The sequence below is a fragment of the Sciurus carolinensis genome, chromosome 11 (genome assembly GCF_902686445.1).
Source record: "Sciurus carolinensis chromosome 11, mSciCar1.2, whole genome shotgun sequence".
In the NCBI taxonomy this organism is placed as follows: domain Eukaryota; kingdom Metazoa; phylum Chordata; class Mammalia; order Rodentia; family Sciuridae; genus Sciurus; species Sciurus carolinensis.
The window spans coordinates 77202105-77221217 of record NC_062223.1 but is presented as its reverse complement, the minus strand read 5'-3'; the positions used below and the strand labels follow the sequence as shown (position 1 = coordinate 77221217).

The 19113-nt window shown below is 49.6% G+C and overlaps 1 protein-coding gene across 2 annotated transcripts in view; it reads left to right on the top strand.

The window, feature by feature from the left end:
* The window catches only part of Chrdl2 (chordin like 2), a 33076-nt gene that overhangs the window by 4027 nt on the left and 9936 nt on the right, over nucleotides 1-19113 (top strand). For both annotated transcript variants that reach the window (XM_047516678.1, XM_047516679.1), the window contains exons 2-5: nucleotides 7800-7912; nucleotides 12080-12173; nucleotides 15365-15507; nucleotides 17791-17884. In XM_047516678.1, the coding sequence (XP_047372634.1) occupies nucleotides 7800-7912; nucleotides 12080-12173; nucleotides 15365-15507; nucleotides 17791-17884 (444 nt within the window). The remainder of the gene's footprint in view (nucleotides 1-7799; nucleotides 7913-12079; nucleotides 12174-15364; nucleotides 15508-17790; nucleotides 17885-19113) is intronic.

Sequence of the window (19113 nt, the reverse complement as noted above, 5' to 3'; positions counted from 1 at the left end):
GCTCTGAGCCCAACAGGAGACAGCTGCTCAGTTGCTCCAGCTGTTGCACCTGTTTCAGGACTGGCCTCTCAAGTTCCCTGGCCGCTGGGAGAGAGCCTTGGAATCCCTCAGACTCCCGAAAGAACTGGCTGAGGGGAGTGTCCCTGGGAAGTGCGTCTCAGAGATCATTCAGGCATCCCCCTGCCTTTGGGCAGGACCCCATCCCAACTTCTGGCAAGAAGACTAACTAGAGTTACTGTACCCCAGCTTCTGTTGTCCATTCTTATATAACCTTTATTATGTCTCACCTGAGTCCTTTTGTTTGCAAGTTAAAGCCATGTCTCACCTGACCCTTAGGGGATGGGTATTCCTATGAACATCTCCTGATCTTCCGACTGGCTCTGGAATTAGTGCTGGCACAGATCAGTGATCTCAGACAAGTCCCCTGCAGGGGCTTAGTTTCCAGGTACATAGAATGAGGGATTGAACGTCAGCTAAGTCCCTCACTTTCTAGAATTCTAGGCATTACAGAAGGCAAACAGTAGTACCCCTGCCCTGCCCAGGACGAGTAACAGAGATGCCTTTCCTGGCTTGACCACTCTCTTCCCTGAGGCCCTCCTGTGCTGGTGTGCATCCGCTGTGTGCCAGGTGAAAGGTGTTGGTTGCAGAAAAGTGGGTCCCTTTCCCTGGGTTTCACAACTCAGACACTGAGGCACGCAGGTTTTTCCTCTGATTCTCTTAAGAGGCCTCCCCTATTGGGTGCCAGAGCCCAGAGTGGAGCTGACGTCTCAGAGGGGAGCAAGTTTGTTTGTGTGAAGAGGGGACTATAAATAAATAGAGAAAGTATGGCTGTGTAGGCGTCAGGCAAGAGATGTAAACCTCGCATTCCTGAGCAGCCTGGCTCACTCAGGCTTCCTGAGTTCTTGCAGGCTAGGGACAAGCCAGCCACAATTCCAGACCTCTTCTCCCACCCCAGGCCCTCCTGCCGCATTTTCATGACCTTATCCAGCCTCACCTCCAGTCCAGCCTCTTCTGGTTGTCTTTTCTGCTTCCTAGTGGAAGAATTTCCAACCACACTACCCACTCCTAAGTGACACTCTGTGAGACTTTTTACCATAGCATGAGAGCTTCAAGCCAAACTGCAGGACGCACTTGGATGGGGACAGTTTGGATTACACATGGAGATCATGGAATCACTAGCCCCTTTATCTGCCCCCGGCTCCTGACCTTTTTGTACAGGGTGTTCTTTGGTTTGGCAGGTGATTTGGGAGTCAGATGGCAGGGAGCCCGAAGGGAAGGTCAAAGGCTCATTCCTATTAGGTGGCGAGGTAAATGTGCTGAGAGGGACTTGGCGGTCCTTCCATGTAATGCAGTTCTTATTAAAAAAAAAAAAAAAGAGGTTTCCAGTATTAAGGACTGTCGGTTGACTCCTCTTCCAAAGCTGCTCCTTCTCTTTTAACTCCATTCTTTCTTCATTCATTCATTTATTGAGCACAGGGCACAAAATGAGATCTGGTCCTTCCTTTCAAAAAGTTCACAGTGTAGTAAGGAAGACAAACCCACTTAACAAGTACCTTTGATCCATGACGATGAGAATTGTAACAGAGGACTAAATTCAGTCTCAAAGGAGAGGCCAGGGCCTGGCAAGGTTGGGGCAGCTTCACAGAGACAGGGGTATCTAAGCTGGCTTTTGAAGGATGAGGAGGAGCTGATGAAATTGGAGATGGGGAATCACATTCCAGGTAGAGGAAACAGCACGTGTGCAGGCACAGACGTGTGAAGGAGCCGGGTGGGGTGGTGGAAGAAACTCAGCAAGAGGAGGTGAAGCTGAAAACAGGGCCACCACAGAAAAAGTTGGCTGCAAAGGCAGGTGGAAGCCAGCCATGACAGGCTGGGGGTGACATGATAACCCTGGAGTCTGTCTGGTAAATATTGCTGCCCCGAATTCAGATTAGATCAACTGAGACCAGTTACTTTAAATCTATCAAGATAGGTAAGGAATTTGGCCCAAGGAAGTGGATGTTTCCTGGGGAAGTGGTGGGTAGCGTCCATTGGACCACAGCATGAACCATGTTCGCAACCACCTCTGTGACTTTGCAGGGATCCCACTACCTGGGAAGCCCTTCCCCTCCTGCACTGTGTTAACTCCTCCAAGATTCAGCCCCAAAGACCTGCTCACACTCTGATAGCATTTATCAAATTGTATTTATTCCATCTATCTGTCTTCCTTAGGCTGTGAGCTCCCAAGGGCAGAGACTGTATCATATTTAAGTCATGCACCAGGCCCTTGGATGTGTGTAAAACAAAAAGCTCAACAAATAAATTAATGACAGGAGTGATACTATTACTCCTGTGTTTTGCCTCTTGCATCAAGTGCCCCACATGCACTGTTTTATTTTCTGGTCCCTGCCCAGGAATTGCCACCACTCTGGTCACCTTATGCCACCCTTATCTCTACTGTCAGCTGCCGGAAGCTGAAGGCTGCTGTATTGGCTTGCAGTTCTCTGCAAAGGAGATGCTTTGGGCTGCCCCTGACATCAGATTCACCTATTTTTCAGGCCCCAAACCTCCATCTCATTCCTATTTTTTTTTAGTTGTAGATGGACACCATACCTTTATTTATTTATTTGTTTTTATGTGGTACGGAAGATCAAACCGCAGTGCCTCACATGTGCTGGGTAAGCGCTCTACCACTGAGCCACAACCCTAGCCCCATCTCATTCTTGACTTGCTCCTTCGCCCTCTCTACTCTACTTATATCCTCTCTGTCTTCCTTGTACCTATGAAGTGGTCCTCAAATCTGTATTTGAGTCCATTAGTACTGCTTCCATTTTGGCCCAGACCCTAGGTCCAGGCGCAGCATTAGCTCCAACAGGGTACTGCAGCAGCCTTCCCTGGCCTCTGCCTGCAGTCTTGCCTCCACAGCCATGATTCTAAAATGCAAACCCGATCACATGCCTCCCCAGGGTAAGGCTTTTCCATGCCTTTCCTTTCCCCTCCATGTTCTCAAGGTCCTTTGTGAGCCTCTGCCTCTCTCTCCTGCCTCCTCATTCTCTGCACCAACCTTTGAAGCCACTTGATCTCACCATTCCAGTCCGAGGTCTGTGTAGCCATGGGGTGTTACTGAGGAAAATGAGGCTAGAAGAGTGCAGAGAGTCACAGGAAAGAGGGTGGGTGTGGCTGTGGGACCTGGGAGATTGGACCTCAGTGGGTATTATGGTGTTCATGCCCTAATGGTGCCTGGGGGCTGCTGCATAGAATTCTGGGAGTAAAAGAAATACCATGAGAAACACAGTGAAGGAAATTTGGGGCAGCACCCAGATCTGGTTTTTGTCTTCCTTCCTTACTATTTAAATGAGTATCTAATATGCATCAGACAATAGGCATATTACATATATTATCTGGTTTAATTATATAATAACCACAAGAGGTAGAGATTATTACTAGTCCCTTTTAACAGCTGTGGAAACCGTCCTGGAATGGTTAGTTTATCTTAATTCAGGCTGCAGATAAAAGCTAGAGCCATCATTTGAACCTTGCTCTATCTGACTCCAGAAGATCCTTGAGAGAAGACACGCTTGACCTGAGTGAAGGTGGGTGGAATGAGAAATGGTGGTGGATGAGAGGAAGCAGGGAGGTCCAGAGCCTGGATAGCAGTGAGAAGGCCACAGTGTAAACGAAGTAGATGGGAAGGGAGAGGGAGGGGAGAGACAAACTGCCTCCTTCACAGTGTCACTCAGGATTGGCTCTAGTGGCTCCTGGAACTTCACCCTAATCCACCTTGGAGGCCCTGAGAGTCAGGTTAGGTGGGAACACGTCCAAGAACCATGGAATCTTGGAATGATCAAATCTTAGAACCACAACATCATACAATTCTAGAAACTTTGTGTTCTAATGAATAGGCTCTTAGAAACATGGCATTCCCAAATCTCGAATACTAGAAACCTAGAATTTTGGAGTCTTTGAATCTGAAATCATAGATTTGTAGCTATGTAAAAAGTCCCTTTTTTGTTGTTGTAGATGGACATAATACCTTTATATTATTATTAATATTTTATGTGTTGCTGAGGATGGAACCCAGGGCCTTGCACGTGCTAGGAAAGCGCCCTGCCACTAAGCCCCAGCCCCAGCCCTGTAAAAACCCTTTGAAGATCATGATCTACCCTGCTGCATGCTTCCTGGTGGGAAGCAGGCTCACAGAGGGAAGAAAGACCCTTCCTGGACATCGCACAGTGCAGGGAGAGCTGCTTCCACCAGCCATGTGCACAGACTGGGGCTGGTGCCAAGGCAGCAAGAATGGAGGGTGCCTGCCCCTGCGGGTCCTCCTCTCCCTGGTGTTGGCATGGCCTTGGGCACTCACCTCCCCAGAGGAAGAGCGCTGCAGGCACTGTCACCCCTCCTATGCCTTTCACCTTGGAGGGTGTGGTAGGGTTGGGCTGTGTCCACAGGAGGCCTCCTGCCAAGCCCCCCACATTTTCAGTCTGCCAGGCCTCTTGGTGGGGGAAGGGGCCTCCTGGCCTGGGCATTGGCTGAGACACTCCCAGTCTTCACAGTCTGAGCAGGCGGGGAGGTGAAGGGGTGCCAACTGGCACAGGGGCCCAGACTGTAGGGCTGCCCCAAGGAAGGTAGGACAGGGTTTCTTCAGCAAGGGGCTGAGACCTAAGGTGGCCACGGTGTTGCAATCACCCCTTCCCTCATACGGGGAGGGGACTGAGGAAGAAAGACATTATTCAGTCCTTGGAGAGTTGGGCTGGCTCTGACCAGTTCCCCAGCTGGGCCTGTGTTCCACCCTCTGCCAGTGGAGGCCGAGAGATAAACACAGCTCATTTGATACGGGCCAGCCGGGCCTTACTGGCTCTCTGGGGAAAGGGGTCTGCAAACTGGTTACTCCCTCCACTGTGGAGGCCTGGTATGCGGGTACGGAGAGAACTAAGCTGTGTGTTTCTAGGGTCCTCGGGGGTCCACTGAAGCAGACAAAGGCACCTTGACAGTGGCCTCAAATCTTTGTCCTGGGAGGGAGGCCCAAGGGGACCAAGCAGGAGCAGTGTGAGGGACCAGAAAAAGGTCAATATCGGTTTCTTTTTTTTTTTTTTTTGGTACCAGGATTGAACCCTGGGGCACTTAACCACAGAGCCACATCCCTTCCCTTTTTATATTTTTATTTAGAGACAGGGTCTCACTGAGTTGCTTAGAGCCTGGCTAAGTTGCCAAGGTGATTCTCCTATCTTAGCCTCTCAAGTCATGCGGATTATATGCACCACTGCACCTGGCTTTATGTCAGCTTCTTACAAAGATAACATTCCTAGGTTTAGATGGTCTATGGGTTGCTGTCCCCTGTACTCCAGCCTACCACCAATGCTTGGGGGGATTCCCTGCAACATGTGTGAGCCACACCACACTCGACTAGCTGCCGCCGCCAGTGCTCTGCCATTCCCTAAGCTTGAAAGCCTAAGAAGTGATTCAGAAAGTGTGAGTCCTGACTGGAGTCATGGCTCGGTGGTAGAGTGCTCCCCTGGCATGGGTGAGGCGCTGGGTTCGATTCTCAGCACCACATATGAATAAATAAAATGAAGTCCATTGACAACTAAAAAAAAATTTAAAAAGAAAGTGTGAGTCCACATTTCCAACTCTATAAAGCGGGAAGGGAGAGGCATGAAAGGCAACATCTAGATTCTAGACCAGAAGGGATCTAGGAGATAAAAACAGAATGGGGGCTGGTGGCCAGTGGAGCCTTTAGGCCTGGAGGTTGGCTTACAGGCCATAGTGACGGTGAGCTCAGAGGAGCTGCTCTTTGTGGCCTGGAGCCTTGGGTTCAGACCACTAGCTGGAGAGCTTCAGACAAATCACTTGTCTCTGTAAGTCTTTATTTTCTTATCTAGCCTTCTCATAATTAAGATAACAATCACAAAGCCACAGCAGGATGGATGTTATCATTTGAGTCCAGATTTCCTCCTTCCCAGCATTCAGTCATGTCCACCTGGTAGAGTCTTTGTGATTGACACTATAATCATAACACTCAACCAGGTATCAGGAATTGGGCTCAGTAAGCACTTCACAAGCATTATCCTATTTAATTCTCAAGACAGAATGTCGAAATCATTAACTTACACAAAAAGGTCAACACAGAGGAGTCAATAAATGTTTTCGTTCTCTATATTTCATTCTCATTGAGTTCAGCAAGCCTTTGCTTGTGTTGGGTAAAGGAGAGTTTTCCCAAAGGAATGAAAGCTTTGCTTTTGGGATGAAACTCATCCATGGAGGATGGCTGGTGGGGACAGGGCAAGAGGCAGCGTGGTGCGGAGGCTGCAGTGTCGGCCAGGGAAGCCTGACCGGGGCTAGGCGGGGAGGGGCAAGAGTGAGGGCAGGGGGGATTGGTTATGAGAGGCGAAAGGGACAACAGAAAAGGAAATCAGTGTGATTATAAGGGCAGAAGCAGCACTGGACTGAGAGTCAGGAGACTTCGGCTCTTCTCGTCCCTGCTTGATGATGCTCTATTGCTTCAAGTAATATAATTTATCCCTCTGGGCCTCATATTACATATTACCCATCTAACATATATACCACTACTTAAACATGTAAAGCTTTTTTTTGTGTGTGTGTGGTGGGGAGTACTGGGGAATGAACCAGGGGCACTTTACCACTGATCCACAGCCCCAGGTCTTTTTTTTTTTTTTTTTAATATATAAATTTTTATTTTTACAGACTGCATTTTAATTCATTGTACACAAATGGGGTACAACTTTTCATTCTATGGTTGTACACAATGTAGATTCACACCATTCATGTAATCATACATATACATAGGGTAATACTGTCTATTTCATTCTACTATCTTTCCTTCCCCCACCCACTCCTGCCCCATTTTCCTCTACACCATCCAAAGTTCCTTCATTCTTCTCTTCTCCCCTTCCCTGCTGCCATCCCCCGTTGTTATGTATCGTCATGCGCTTATCAGAGAAAACATTTGGCCTTTGATTTTTGGGCTTGGCCTATTTCACTTAGCATGATATTCTCCAACTCCATCCATTTATCAGCATAATTTATTCTTCTTTATGGCTGAGTAATATTCCATTGTGTATATATACCACAGTTTCTTTATCCATTTGTCAATTGAAGGGCATCTCAGTTGGTTCCACAATCTAGCTATTGTGAATTGAGCAGCTATGAACATTGATGTGGCTGTGTCACTGTATTATGCTGATTTTAAGTCCTTTGGGTATAAACCGAGGAGTGGGATAGCTGGGTCAAATAGTGGGTTCATTCCAAGTTTTTTGAGGGATCGCCATACTGCTTTCCAGAGTGGCTGTACCAATTTGCAACTCTACCAGCAATGTATGAGTTTGCCTTTTTCCCCACATCCACGCCAACACTTATTATTTCCCAGCTCTTTTTTATTTATTTTTTTATTTTAATTTTGAGACATAGTCTTGCTAAGTAGCTGAGGCTCGCCTTAAACATTCCATCTCCAGTCTCAGCCTCCTGAGTGACTGGGATTATAGGCCTACGCCACCACACCTGGCTATAAAGCATTTTTACTGCTTGATACCTTCATTCCCTTGTAAGATAACTGTTAAGGCTCAGAGAGGAGCAGTAACATGTCCAATGTCACATAGCAAGTGTGTGGTCAAGATGAGATTCAAACTCAGACATTCTGGCCCCTGACTAGGAGAGCAGGTTCAGTGGATACTCTTTTGCCTGAAGAAAAGATACCATCTGAAGGAGATCAGATGACATCCTTCCTAGAGTGAGAAAGGAGAAGGGAAGAGGCAGGTCTTGGGGCCGGCACCGCCTGGGACTAACAGCAATTGTTGGTTTGTCAGGCCCAGACATGTTCTGCCTTTTCCACGGGAAGAAGTACTCCCCTGGTGACAGCTGGCACCCCTACTTGGAGCCACAAGGCCTGATGTACTGCCTGCGCTGCACCTGCTCTGAGGTAGGTTCCTCTGGCCACTGACACCTCACTTTTGAGTCCCTGGGTGCCTCCCAGAGCTAAGTCACAGTGGGTCAGCGGTTGAGCTGGGTTGATAACCTGGACCTGTTCCCTCATCTCAGCCTTCTTTCCAGCTAGTGCTGGTGCCATCCCCTGCCTCTCACACAACCTAAGACAGAGCCTTTCTGACCTTCCCTCCCATACCTTACTCCCCTGTGTGATTTCCTCCAGCCACCTCTCCTGCCATGCCCCAAGATGCATCCCCCAAACTCTATTGGCCCAAATACTTGTTCTCCTCAAGTCTGCCCAAATGGGCAGATGACCTCTGCCTGAAAGTAGTTTTTTCTTCTGGGGTTCCACATACGTTTCTTTGTTCCTTTCTTTTGTTTACTGTTCATAGTTTATTTGCATCTGTCAGTTACTGTACCTCCAAATTGAGTCCCCAAGAACAGGTCTTGCTGGACCCTCACATATGCCTGGTGTGATGCCCTGCCAAAGGCTAAGCCAACTGGACAGAGAGCACAGATTTGTTTTCACTTGTCTTCTCCCACCCACTCCAACTGTGTTAGTCAGCTTTCTGTCACTATGACAAAATACCTGGAATGATCAGCTTATAAAGAGAAAAGCTTTATTTTGGCCCATGATTTTGGAAGTGCTAGTCTATGATAAATCAACTCCATTGCTTTGAGCCTGTGGCAAGGCAAAACATCATAGTAAAAATGTGTGGCAAAGCAAAACCTCTCACCTTGCGGCCAGGAACCAAAAGGGAGAAAGAAGCCAGAGTCCCATAATTCCCCTCAAGGGTACACTCACAATGATCTAAGGACCTCCCACAAAGCCCCACCTCCTAAAGGTCCACAGCACCTCCCAAAAACACCACCCTGAGGACTAATCCTTTAACCCATGGACGTTTAGGTAACATTCAGCATCCAAATAATAACCCCAACCCAGCTCCTCCATAGGGCCTTGTAAAATCAACTAGGTGGAACAAATGAGACCACAGTGCAGTCCAGAGTCTTGCGTGAGGTGTGAGGTTGGAAAGGTAGGAGATGAGGGAGTGGCTTAGGAGGCTTGAAAAACCCCTGGCTTTGGCTCAGTCCCTGGGTGCCCAGTCAGGATGTCCCAGCTCTCTTTGGGTGCTGGTGCTTGTGGGGAAAGTATAGCTTAGCTCCCGGCTAGACGCAGCCCGTCTGCTCCTTTCTTTCCCTGCATAGACCAAGAGTGGAAAGCAGAGGCCGCCAAGAATCTCCCTAGATAAGACAGAACAGAGAAGAGGTCCCGAGGAGACCCAGGTGGAGGAGCAGGTGGGCCAGCCCTCCGCTGACTCACCCAGGGGCTCATTCCCCCCTGGGGTCTTTCCCTGACTCTCCTTTGCTTCACTGTTTCTCAGGTAGAATGTTGACACAGACAGGGACACAGCTCCCCCACGACTGCCTCCCTTTGGTTTTCCTAGGCACATCTGAGGCCAGTTAACCTTTTCAAGAAGAATTTTATGAAACATAGCCAGAGAACAGAGAGTAAACCATAACAGAAAATTCCAGACATATCATGTGGTCCAGTTGACAAAGTCCAAGTTTTGTGATCCAGTGGAGCAAATTCATTTCTCCTTCCCCAGAGTTCACACACACACACACACACACACACACACACACACACGCACACAGTTTCTTCAACCCAAAAGACCATTACCAAAACAGTCCTTTGGTATCTCCAAAGTGTTCGGAGTCCCTCCACTTCCCTCCACCATCCCTGCCCCCTGACCTAAGCCATCTTCATCTCTTGCTTGGGCTGCTACACCAGCCTCCTAATGGTCTCTCTGATCACCTCCCCAAATCCATCAGCCACACAGCAGCTAGAATAGTCTTTTCTGAACATGAAATTGATCATGTCAGGCTGGGGTTGTGGCTCAGTGGTAAAGCACTTGCCTAGCATGTGCGAGGCACTGGGTTTGATTCTCAGCACCACATATTAATAAATGAATAAAATAAAGGTACAGCAACAACTAAAAAAATTTTTTTAAAAAAGGAACTGATCACATCATTCCACTCTTAGAACCCTCCAATAGCTTTTGTTGCACCTACAATAAGATTCCAATTCCCTGCTGTGCGTTCTGTGTGAATCCGCGTCTGTCTCATTCTCCGACTTCACTTAGGCCTGCTCACTCTGCTGCAGCCATGCTGGCCGGTTCTTGCAATGTGCCCACATATCCCCTCCACCTGGAATGTCCTTCCCCAGATCTCTTGAATGGCTCCGTCTCTCTCCCAGTTCTTAACATGAATGTTACCTCCTCATTAGGCCTTCCCTTCAGCCATTTGTAAAGTAGTCACCCTTGTCACCCAAACATTACATTGCTTTATCACAGACGCGACTTGAACATCTGGAATTCCCTTGTTCCCACCTGCTTACTTTTTTCTAGTCTAACTCCAACTGCTAGGATGTGAACTTGGTGAGAACAGAAAGCATGTCTTCTTACTCTCCTGTGTTCCTCGTGCTCAGAAGAGGGCCTGGCTCCCAGTATGCATGTACTGAGTGAGTGAGTCCAGCCTCGTGGGCAGTGCAGGGTCCCTGGCAATGGTATTTTACCTGCTGTGGGATCTTAGGTACTTCACCTCTGGGATACTCTTCTCATTTCAAAAGTGTGAATGGTAGTACTTACGTCTCTGGTCATTGTTCAGAAGAAGTGAGATAATCTACGCATATATAATACAAAGCCCCTGCCTAGTAGCCACTCAATACATGGTGGCTGTGACTTATCCAGAGGTTCCTTTTAGCCTCAAAGGGCTTTGCCATGTGCCTTGCCCCTGCTTGTTCACCCCCAGCCTGTCTCCACCTGATTTCCTGCTGCATGCTGCTGGTCACCTCCAACCATAGCTCCTCCAAGGCCACAGTCAACTGAAATATTCTAACTCCTTAGGCCACACAGTCCTTCACACTCCACCTAGTTTCTCCTCTGATTGCCCTCCTGACTGATTAAGCACTCACGTGTGCCAGGCTTCTAAAAGGCCCCTGTTAGAGCTCAGAGTCCCTGTGACTCAGGGATGCTCCTCAGCACAAAGATTAGTCCTTGCAATTAGCTCTGGCCATCTTGAGCAGCAGTGACTTAGAGGGGCTAGGGCCTGTCTACAGTCTTCCATGGGGCAAGGGGCTGCCTCTGGGGAAAATGCTGTCAGGGACCTCTCCTGGGAAGATGGCAGTAGGAAGGACCGGGATATGGGACCTGGAAACGAATGAGCAACTTCAAAGTTTTGAACAAAGCCTACATTCATCTAAGAGACCACCTATGCCTCCTCTCCTGTTCACATCCGTCACTCACTCATTTGTTCACTGGGACTTGAGCAGGTACTCAGAGCAAGGCCCTTTGCTGGCAATTCCTTTTGAGTTCATGGTTGAATAGGTGACACAGATATAAATGGCTTGTCACCATACAGTGAGCCTGTAACAAGGGAAAGAGTGAGATGTGGGAAGGCTGGGGGGTGGCGCTGGGAGGCTGCCTGGTGAACTGGAAAAACCTCCAGGGGGTGGTGGCCTCTCTGGCAGTTTCTGCTCGTCTCTGTCTGCCTGTTGCACTGCCCAATCCCCTCTCACTTGCTACACCTGAAAAAGTGAAAGAACTTGGGGCCCCTCCTTCTCTGGTGCCAACTCCGAAGGCTCTGTCCAGGATTTCCTGGACCTCCCAAGATTCAGGCAGTGGCATCACAGAGCCCTGAGTCTTCTCCACATCAGGTATTTAATCTTGTCCCCATCCTGGTCACCTGCCCTCAGGTGTTTCATTCCTCCCTTGACAAGAGGCTCAGGCTGGAGTTAACAGAATAAAGCCCTAGAGTTAAGATAGTAGTGTCAAAGCACCAAGATCAATGTCAAAATAACTTGAGGCTATTTCTTGTATTTCTCACACACCATGAAGGGGATACTACATCTGAGCAAATTCATGAACAGGTCTGCCCTTCTCCAGGGTGGGAGAGGGATGCAGACAAGTGGCCATGTGAGACCCCCGTAGTGGGCAAGGGAGGGGAGGGCCTGGGTCCACTGGAGTTCGTTGGCTTTAATCCCATTGCAGGCTTAAACTGAGGGAGAGTTCCGCAGTTGGGTGGAGTTTTGGGAGAGGACCACCCATGCAGGTGGGAGGCTATGGTTCTTTGGAACCAGGGTTGACCTCTGTGTCCCCTTCAGACTGCCCAGGTGAGTTGTTACCGCCTCCACTGCCCACCCGTCCACTGCCCCCAGCCTGTGACGGAGCCACAGCAGTGCTGTCCCAGGTGTGTGGGTAAGTAGCCTCACTCTTCCCCTTGCACCAGCCTCCTTACTGCCTCCCGCCCTTTACCTCGCTCCTGAAACAGTTCCTGGCTGAGCAAAGCCCTTGGAAGGAGAGGGGCAGTCTGCCCACTAAGGCATTGAGAAACAGAGATGCTTAGGGGAGAAAACGTGGACCCCCCACACAGGGCTGGAGTAGCAGTGAACTTCTCATTCTTAAGTTGGTGTGCAAAGCAGGAGGCAGAAAAGTGGAAGATAGCTGGATGAGACAGGGGCTTGTTTGGCCTGTTGATTGGAGCACTTGGGCTCCAATCTCTCTCTGGCTAGCCAGAGGGCCAGGGAGTGGACACACTCTGGGAAGTGAAGGTGAGTGGTCTTGGGCTGGAAGTCTCTTCTCTGGGTCCATTTTCAGTTGCTGTAACGAAATACCTGAACCTGGGTATATAAAGGTTATTTAGCTCACAGTTTTGGAGGCTGAAAGTCCAAGATCTGGCAGCCTCCTCACTTTGGCTTCTGGTGTGGTCCCTCTTGGTGGGGTCACAATATGGCAGAGAAACAGATAGGAAACTACATGCCGAAGGCAAGAGCATAGGTAGACTCACTGTATTTATTTATTTATTTGTTTGGTATTGGATTGAACCCAGGGATGCTTTACCACTGAGCCACATCCCCAGTTCTTTTTATTCTTTCTTTCATTTTTTTCTGGCTTCTCTTTTTTTATCGTTTGTTCTATTTAGTTATACATGACAGCAGAATGCATTTCAATTCATTGTACACAAATGGAGTTTAACTTTTAATTTCTCTGGTTGTACACAATGTAGAGTCACACCATTCGTGTGATCATAAGTGTACCTAGGGTAATGATGTTTGTCTCATTGCACATCTTTCCCTTCCCCCTGCCCCCTCCCCTCCCCTCATTTTCCTCTACACAACCCAACATTCCTCCATTCTTCCTTTACCACTCCCCCTGCCCCCATTATGTGTCAGCATCCACTTATCAGAGAAGATCTTTGGTCTTTGGTTTTTTGGGATTGGCTTATTTTACTTAGCATGATATTCTCCATATTCTCCAATTCCATCCATTTACCTGCAAATGCCATAATTTTATTCTTCTTTATGACTGAGTAAGATTCCACTGTATACATATACCACAGTTTCTTTATCCATTCATCTATCAAAGGGCATGTAGGTTGGTTCCACAATTTATTCTTTATTTTGAGACAGGGTCTCGGTTACAAAAGTTCTCACTAAGTTGTTGAGGCTGGCCTTAAACTTGTGACCCTCCTACCTCAGCCTCCTGAGTTGCTGAGATGAAAGGCGTGCACCACAATGCTTAATAACAACTTACTCACAGGAACTAACTAGGTCCTATGAGAACTACATTTTTCTCTTCTAAGAGCAGTGCCCCCAATGACCTAACCAATTCTATTAGGCCCCACCTCTTAAAGGTCATGCCATCTCCCAAGACCCACACTGGGAACCAAACTTCCAGTTCATGAACCTTTGGGGGACACATTCAAATTCTATCCCAAATCATAGTAGTCCTGTATGGGAGCCTTCACAATGACCTCCCTGGGCCTGGGAGGGACCAAAGGAGTTGGTGCCTATACTCCAAGTCTCTGCCGAAATTCAAGGACTCTATTTGTCCTAATGCTAAATGTCTCTGATTCCATGATTTTAAGACTAAGAGCCTCTCAGTCTGGGATACAGGAAGCAGAAGGAAAAGAGAAAAGAGATGGTTTGAGAATAAGCTGGCACAACCAAGTAGCCTATGAGGGACCAACTTAGAAGGGACCAGTGAGATGTTCAGGGGAGAATCAATGTTCAGAAACATCAAGAAGGTGACAAGGAAGAGGTTCCCTACGATGGCCTCAACTCTGGGCTGTCCTGTGAACTGCAGCGGGGGATCTTGTGGAGAGGGGCCCATTTTCTAAATGGGAGCCCTGGAGGGCCTCACATGAGTCTGACATGGCTCTGGGTTCCTCGGGGAGCAGAGGCTCTCAGCGTTACCTGCTTAGTGAGGACACTGTGCCTCCTCTGTGTCTGGTGCTGACTCCAGGGCCCTCACCTCCTGGCTGACTGTGGACGTCCCCATGCCTTGGCCTAGCCCTTCCTACCTGAAGGCTCTTCACTCTGTCTCTACCCTCTGCCCCTTCCTCTGCTTGGCTCTACTTGTTCTTTTATTTTTTCAGTACTGGGCTTGAACCACTGAGCTATATCCCCAGCCCTTTTTTTTTTTTATTTGAGACAGTGTCTCACTAAGTTACCCAGGCTGACTTTAAACTTGCAATCCTTCTGCCTCATCCTCTCACATCACTGGGATTACAGGCAGGTGCCACTGCACATAGCTTCTCCTTGTTCTTTGAGACTCCGCTTAACCCTCAGTCCCCCTGGGGAGTCTTCCCTGAGCTCCCCTCCACAATGGAGGTAGGGGGCATCTCTGTGCAGCCCCTTCTGTACCACCACCAGCCCCAGCCCTCGCCATTCTGCAGTTTTGTTGCTGTGGCTTGTCTTTCTCTCCCATTTATGTTGTGGGTCTTCTGGTGGTAGGATCTGGATGAATCTTGGTCTTTACTCCATTCCCAATGTCTTACATGGTGCCTGGTCAGGGAAGCTGCTTAGTAAAGGTGTCCTGAATGAATGAGTGAGTTGTCTCAGCCTGGAGGCTCAGCCTCTACCCAACTGACTGACTGGCAGGTGATGGGGAGGGGGTTCTGGCAGTCAGTGAATGGTGGAAGTTTATGCCAAGCACAGGAACAGTGGAGATCATTCCAGCTGACTCTGAGAATGTAACCCTGAGAGGATGGGGACTTTATATCCTCCCACCTGTATCCCTTGGCACCTAGAAAAGGACCTGGCACCAGGAGCTGCTGCATAAACACCTGTGCGCCTCAGTGGAGCTGAGGCTTCCTGTCTTTCCTTCTTGCTGTGGTCATGGCCGGCTCAGACACTGAGGGGCTGCAAGGCTGTGGTGGAGGGCCGTGAAGAGAGGAACGTGGTCAGATGTCCGTGACAGCAGGACCCCTTGGTGGGCTGATGTGGAGAATGGCTGGGGAGGCAGAGGCCAGGGCTCAGTGTAAATGTCAAGAAGAGATAAAATGCAGAATTTTCAGAAGAGTGGACAAAGCTCTTAGGTTCTGGTAAAGATCTTAGGTTCATCTAAAACCTCGTTTTCTTCTTCCTCCTGCTCCTTCCCACCTGCAGAACCTCATACCCCCTCTGGGCTCCGTGCCCCCCCAAAGTCCTGCCAGCACAACGGGACCACGTACCAACACGGAGAGATCTTCACTGCCCGGGAGCTGTTCCCTACCCGCCTGCCCAACCAGTGTGTCCTCTGCAGCTGTACCGTAAGACCTTCCACTGTCCCTGTAGTGTCCAGGCCTGGAAAAAGCACAGTATGGAAGTGGGTGGGGAGCATTAATTCCCTGGTCTTAAAATGGAGAGGCTTAGAGGAAAGGGAACTTCTGGGGCCTGGGATATCCCGCCTTATCTGGGTCAGGTGACCTTTCTCTGGGCTTCCACATCCTCCCCATCTTCCTGTTACAGCACTGGTCACTGGTGCTGAGTGACCCCTTTATGCCTCCCTCAGTGGGCACTGTGCCCCTGGAGAGGCAGGAACATAACTTTTCCTGGGGGGCCAGTGCTGGGGATGGGACCAGGGCCTCGCATATGCTCAGAAAGCTCTGCACCACTGAGCCTCGATCCAGCCCCGAACATACCCGTTTTGTTTGTGACTCTGCTGCTCTTGGCCCAGGGTGTAGCATACAGAAGATGCTTATAAGAATCGCAGAATGAATGAGTGAATGACCATTGATCAGTCCTGGGACACAGAGGCTGGGCCAGACAGTAGCAAATGGAATTTAATCTGAAACTGCTTAAACTCCCCCTGTCTGTATGTAGTCAGAGACAGGCAGGGCAGACTTGGCAGAATTACCAGGGAACAGAGAATGGCCTGGAATGGCTTGGCCTAGAAAGTCTTCGCCCTCTTGCCCAGAGCCCTCTAATGGGGCTCTCTTTCACATCTAGAGACCTCTGCTCCTCTGACCTCCTTGCTAGCTAATTATCAAACTTCTCTGGCCATAGTTGCTCTGAGTCCAAGGGGAAGTCTGACAAGGTGATCTCTAATGCCCTCTCTAGAGGAGGTCTCAGAGACCAGGTCTGAACTCCAGCTCTGCTTTGGTTCCTTGTGCGACCCTGGGTGGGTCTCTTCTCTCAGGCCTCCCTCCCCACCTCTTCAGTGAGAAGGCCCCATCAGTCTGAGGCTCTGAATCCAATCTGTTGCTACAGAGCAAACAACTTAAAAATACCTGGAATGACTATGTAACAACCTTGAAAGTGACCTGAGCCTCTCCCAGTGGTCTAGTACATTGCATCACTAGACTCACAGAAATGCCATATATATCTATCTATAGAAGATAGAAGGAGGATATCACGATTCCTATTCTGTTTTAAAAAATAACTATTTTCTTCATGTATTTTCATGTGGTGCTGAGGATCGAACCCAGTGTCTCACATGTGCTAGGCAAGCACTGTACCACTGAGCCACAACCCCAGCCCACTATTTCTATTCTTTAGATTAGCAAACTGGAGCTCAGGACAGTCAAGTGATTTACCTAAGGTCATACAGCTAGCAAAGGCAGGGCCAGAATACAGACCTAGGGCTACATGACTCCAAAACCCCACGTTCTTTTCCCTGTGTCACACTGCTTCCTGTGTAGAGAGGGCCTAAATTAGGACAGGTATGTGGGAAGAGGCAAAAATGATGGTAGTAGGCTGGTGAGAATTTTCTAGTGATACCTCTGTCTATTCTCCCTGGATACTAGGGTCCCCCCTTCTTTCTTCTCATTCCTGCTTATGAGACTGGCTCAACTCCTGGCCTCATCTGAGGGATAGGGATCCTTTCTTCTCAGACTCACTGGGAGGAGCAGGGGGAGGACTCAAGGTCACGTCACTTCCTCCAGGAACACTAGCCTCACACTGGTTTTCATAACCCAGATGGGTATGCCCCCATTTCACAGAGGGGGAAAGTTGGGTCCAGAGAACAGAAGCCCTCACCAACGTCATCTGGTCTTCTGCCTCCCAGAAGGCCCTTTGCCCTGTGGTTTTGCCCTTCAAGGCTGGTCCCAAGTGGGAGGCCAAGGACTTTCAGTAAGAGCAAGATGAGCCCCAAGCATCACCATCACTCATCTGGACCCCCACCCATCCTGGGGCCCCTGTTCCAGGCCAGGGGAGAAGGATCTTGATTTTAGTAGGAGAAGCTTAAAGACTGCGCTCCAGCCCATTCTGCCTGAACCATCTCTCTGACTTATGAACCAGGCCCTCCTTGGAGCTCCCCTCACCTGCAGGATGGGAACAATCCCTCCTCACAGGTTGCTAGCAGAGCCCAGAGGAGACTAGGTGCGGAAAGGCTTTTAAAAAGGAAGGATGATATTACCTTCAGGGGCTGTGGGGACATCCCCCTGACCCCCAGCCCCAAGCTGGCTGGACCTCGCCCAGGAGCCTCATGCTCTCCACCCCACACCTCAGGGGAGACCTCCAGTGCATTTGCTCTCAGGGACTCAGGCTCTTGTAGCCCCAGGGCTGGTTCTCTTCAGAGCTCATTTCCAGTCCCCATTTGTTCTGTCTGTCAGGAGGGTCAGATCTACTGTGGCCTCACGACCTGCCCTGAACCCGGCTGCCCCGCACCCCTCCCGCTGCCCGACTCCTGCTGCCAGGCCTGCAAAGGTGAGTCTGTACCTAGACCTGTCGGTCACCCTGGCCCCTACTCCAAGGACTAACCATGGACTGTCAGAGCTAGGAGAAGCCTGAGGGGACACGCAGCATACAGTAGACCATTCCTCCAGGGCAGAGGTGGCTTAGCCGGGACCCCTCCCAGAAAACAGAGCCCATTGCAGAGGCCAATGTGCCATTTACATTACTATCACATCCCTGGAAGCAGGGAAAGGGAGAGTGGGGCAGAGCAGGAGAGAGAAGGAACACAGGGACGTTTGGGAGCTGACCTGTGCTTGGCTAACAAGGTGCCTTGTGCTCTAAGTGGTCTTCCTAGAAAAGTCTGGGGTGGGGCTGGGGTGCAGCATAGTGGCTACCTATGCACAAGGCTCTGGTTTCAATCCCAGCACCAGGGAATAAGAATGAAAGGAAGGGAGGAAGGAAGGAAGGAAGGGAAAGAAAGATAGGAAAATATGGAGGTGGCAGAGGAAGAGGTAAGAATTTATCTACCCATATATCAATTCCCATGGGTCAAGGTTCAGCCCAGGATGGGGAATTCCTTTACCCTTCCCTGTCGGTGCTGGGTGCTGGCTGCTGGGTGCACTGGGAGCAGCAGGCAGGAGTGGAGTGAGGTAGGAAGTCAGGACACAGGCCACGAACAGGAGGTGCAGGCCCAAGGAAGGGTACTGCTAGGTTGAGGACACACTGGCTGGAGAGAAGGGACACTGCTGTAGTGTGACAAGTAGACACGTCCCTACAATCAGATGAGGCTGAGAGGAGTGAAAGTGGCACATGAGCAGGAACTAACACAGGCTGGGACCATGTCTCTTCCTGTTTTCCTCAGGGCAGGGTGGGACACAGGATTGGGCTCACCAGGGCTCAGAAATATGGCTGTCAGGCAGAATCCAGGTAGAATCTCTGGATGCAGAGAGGCCTAACATGGGCTAGCGATGTGCAGGCTGGGCTTGAGCAGAAAGGAGTGGCCAGGCTGCTCCCTGTGTGTTGGGTAGTCAAGGACAGCTTCCTGGAGGAGGCAGTGCTCAGGGCAGGGGAGTGCTTCACTGTGAAATGGTCCAGGAGTCAGGTGACTCCAATGTAGTCCTGGTTCTTGAGCTAACTCCCCAAATTTCTTGTCTTCTCTGGGCATCAGTTGTGCCCAGAGAAGTTGGGCCTGTGTTTGCCAGCAGATATTCTAACTCCAGTGTCTGAGTCTGGGAACCAGGAAAGCTTGGTGGGAGCCAGAT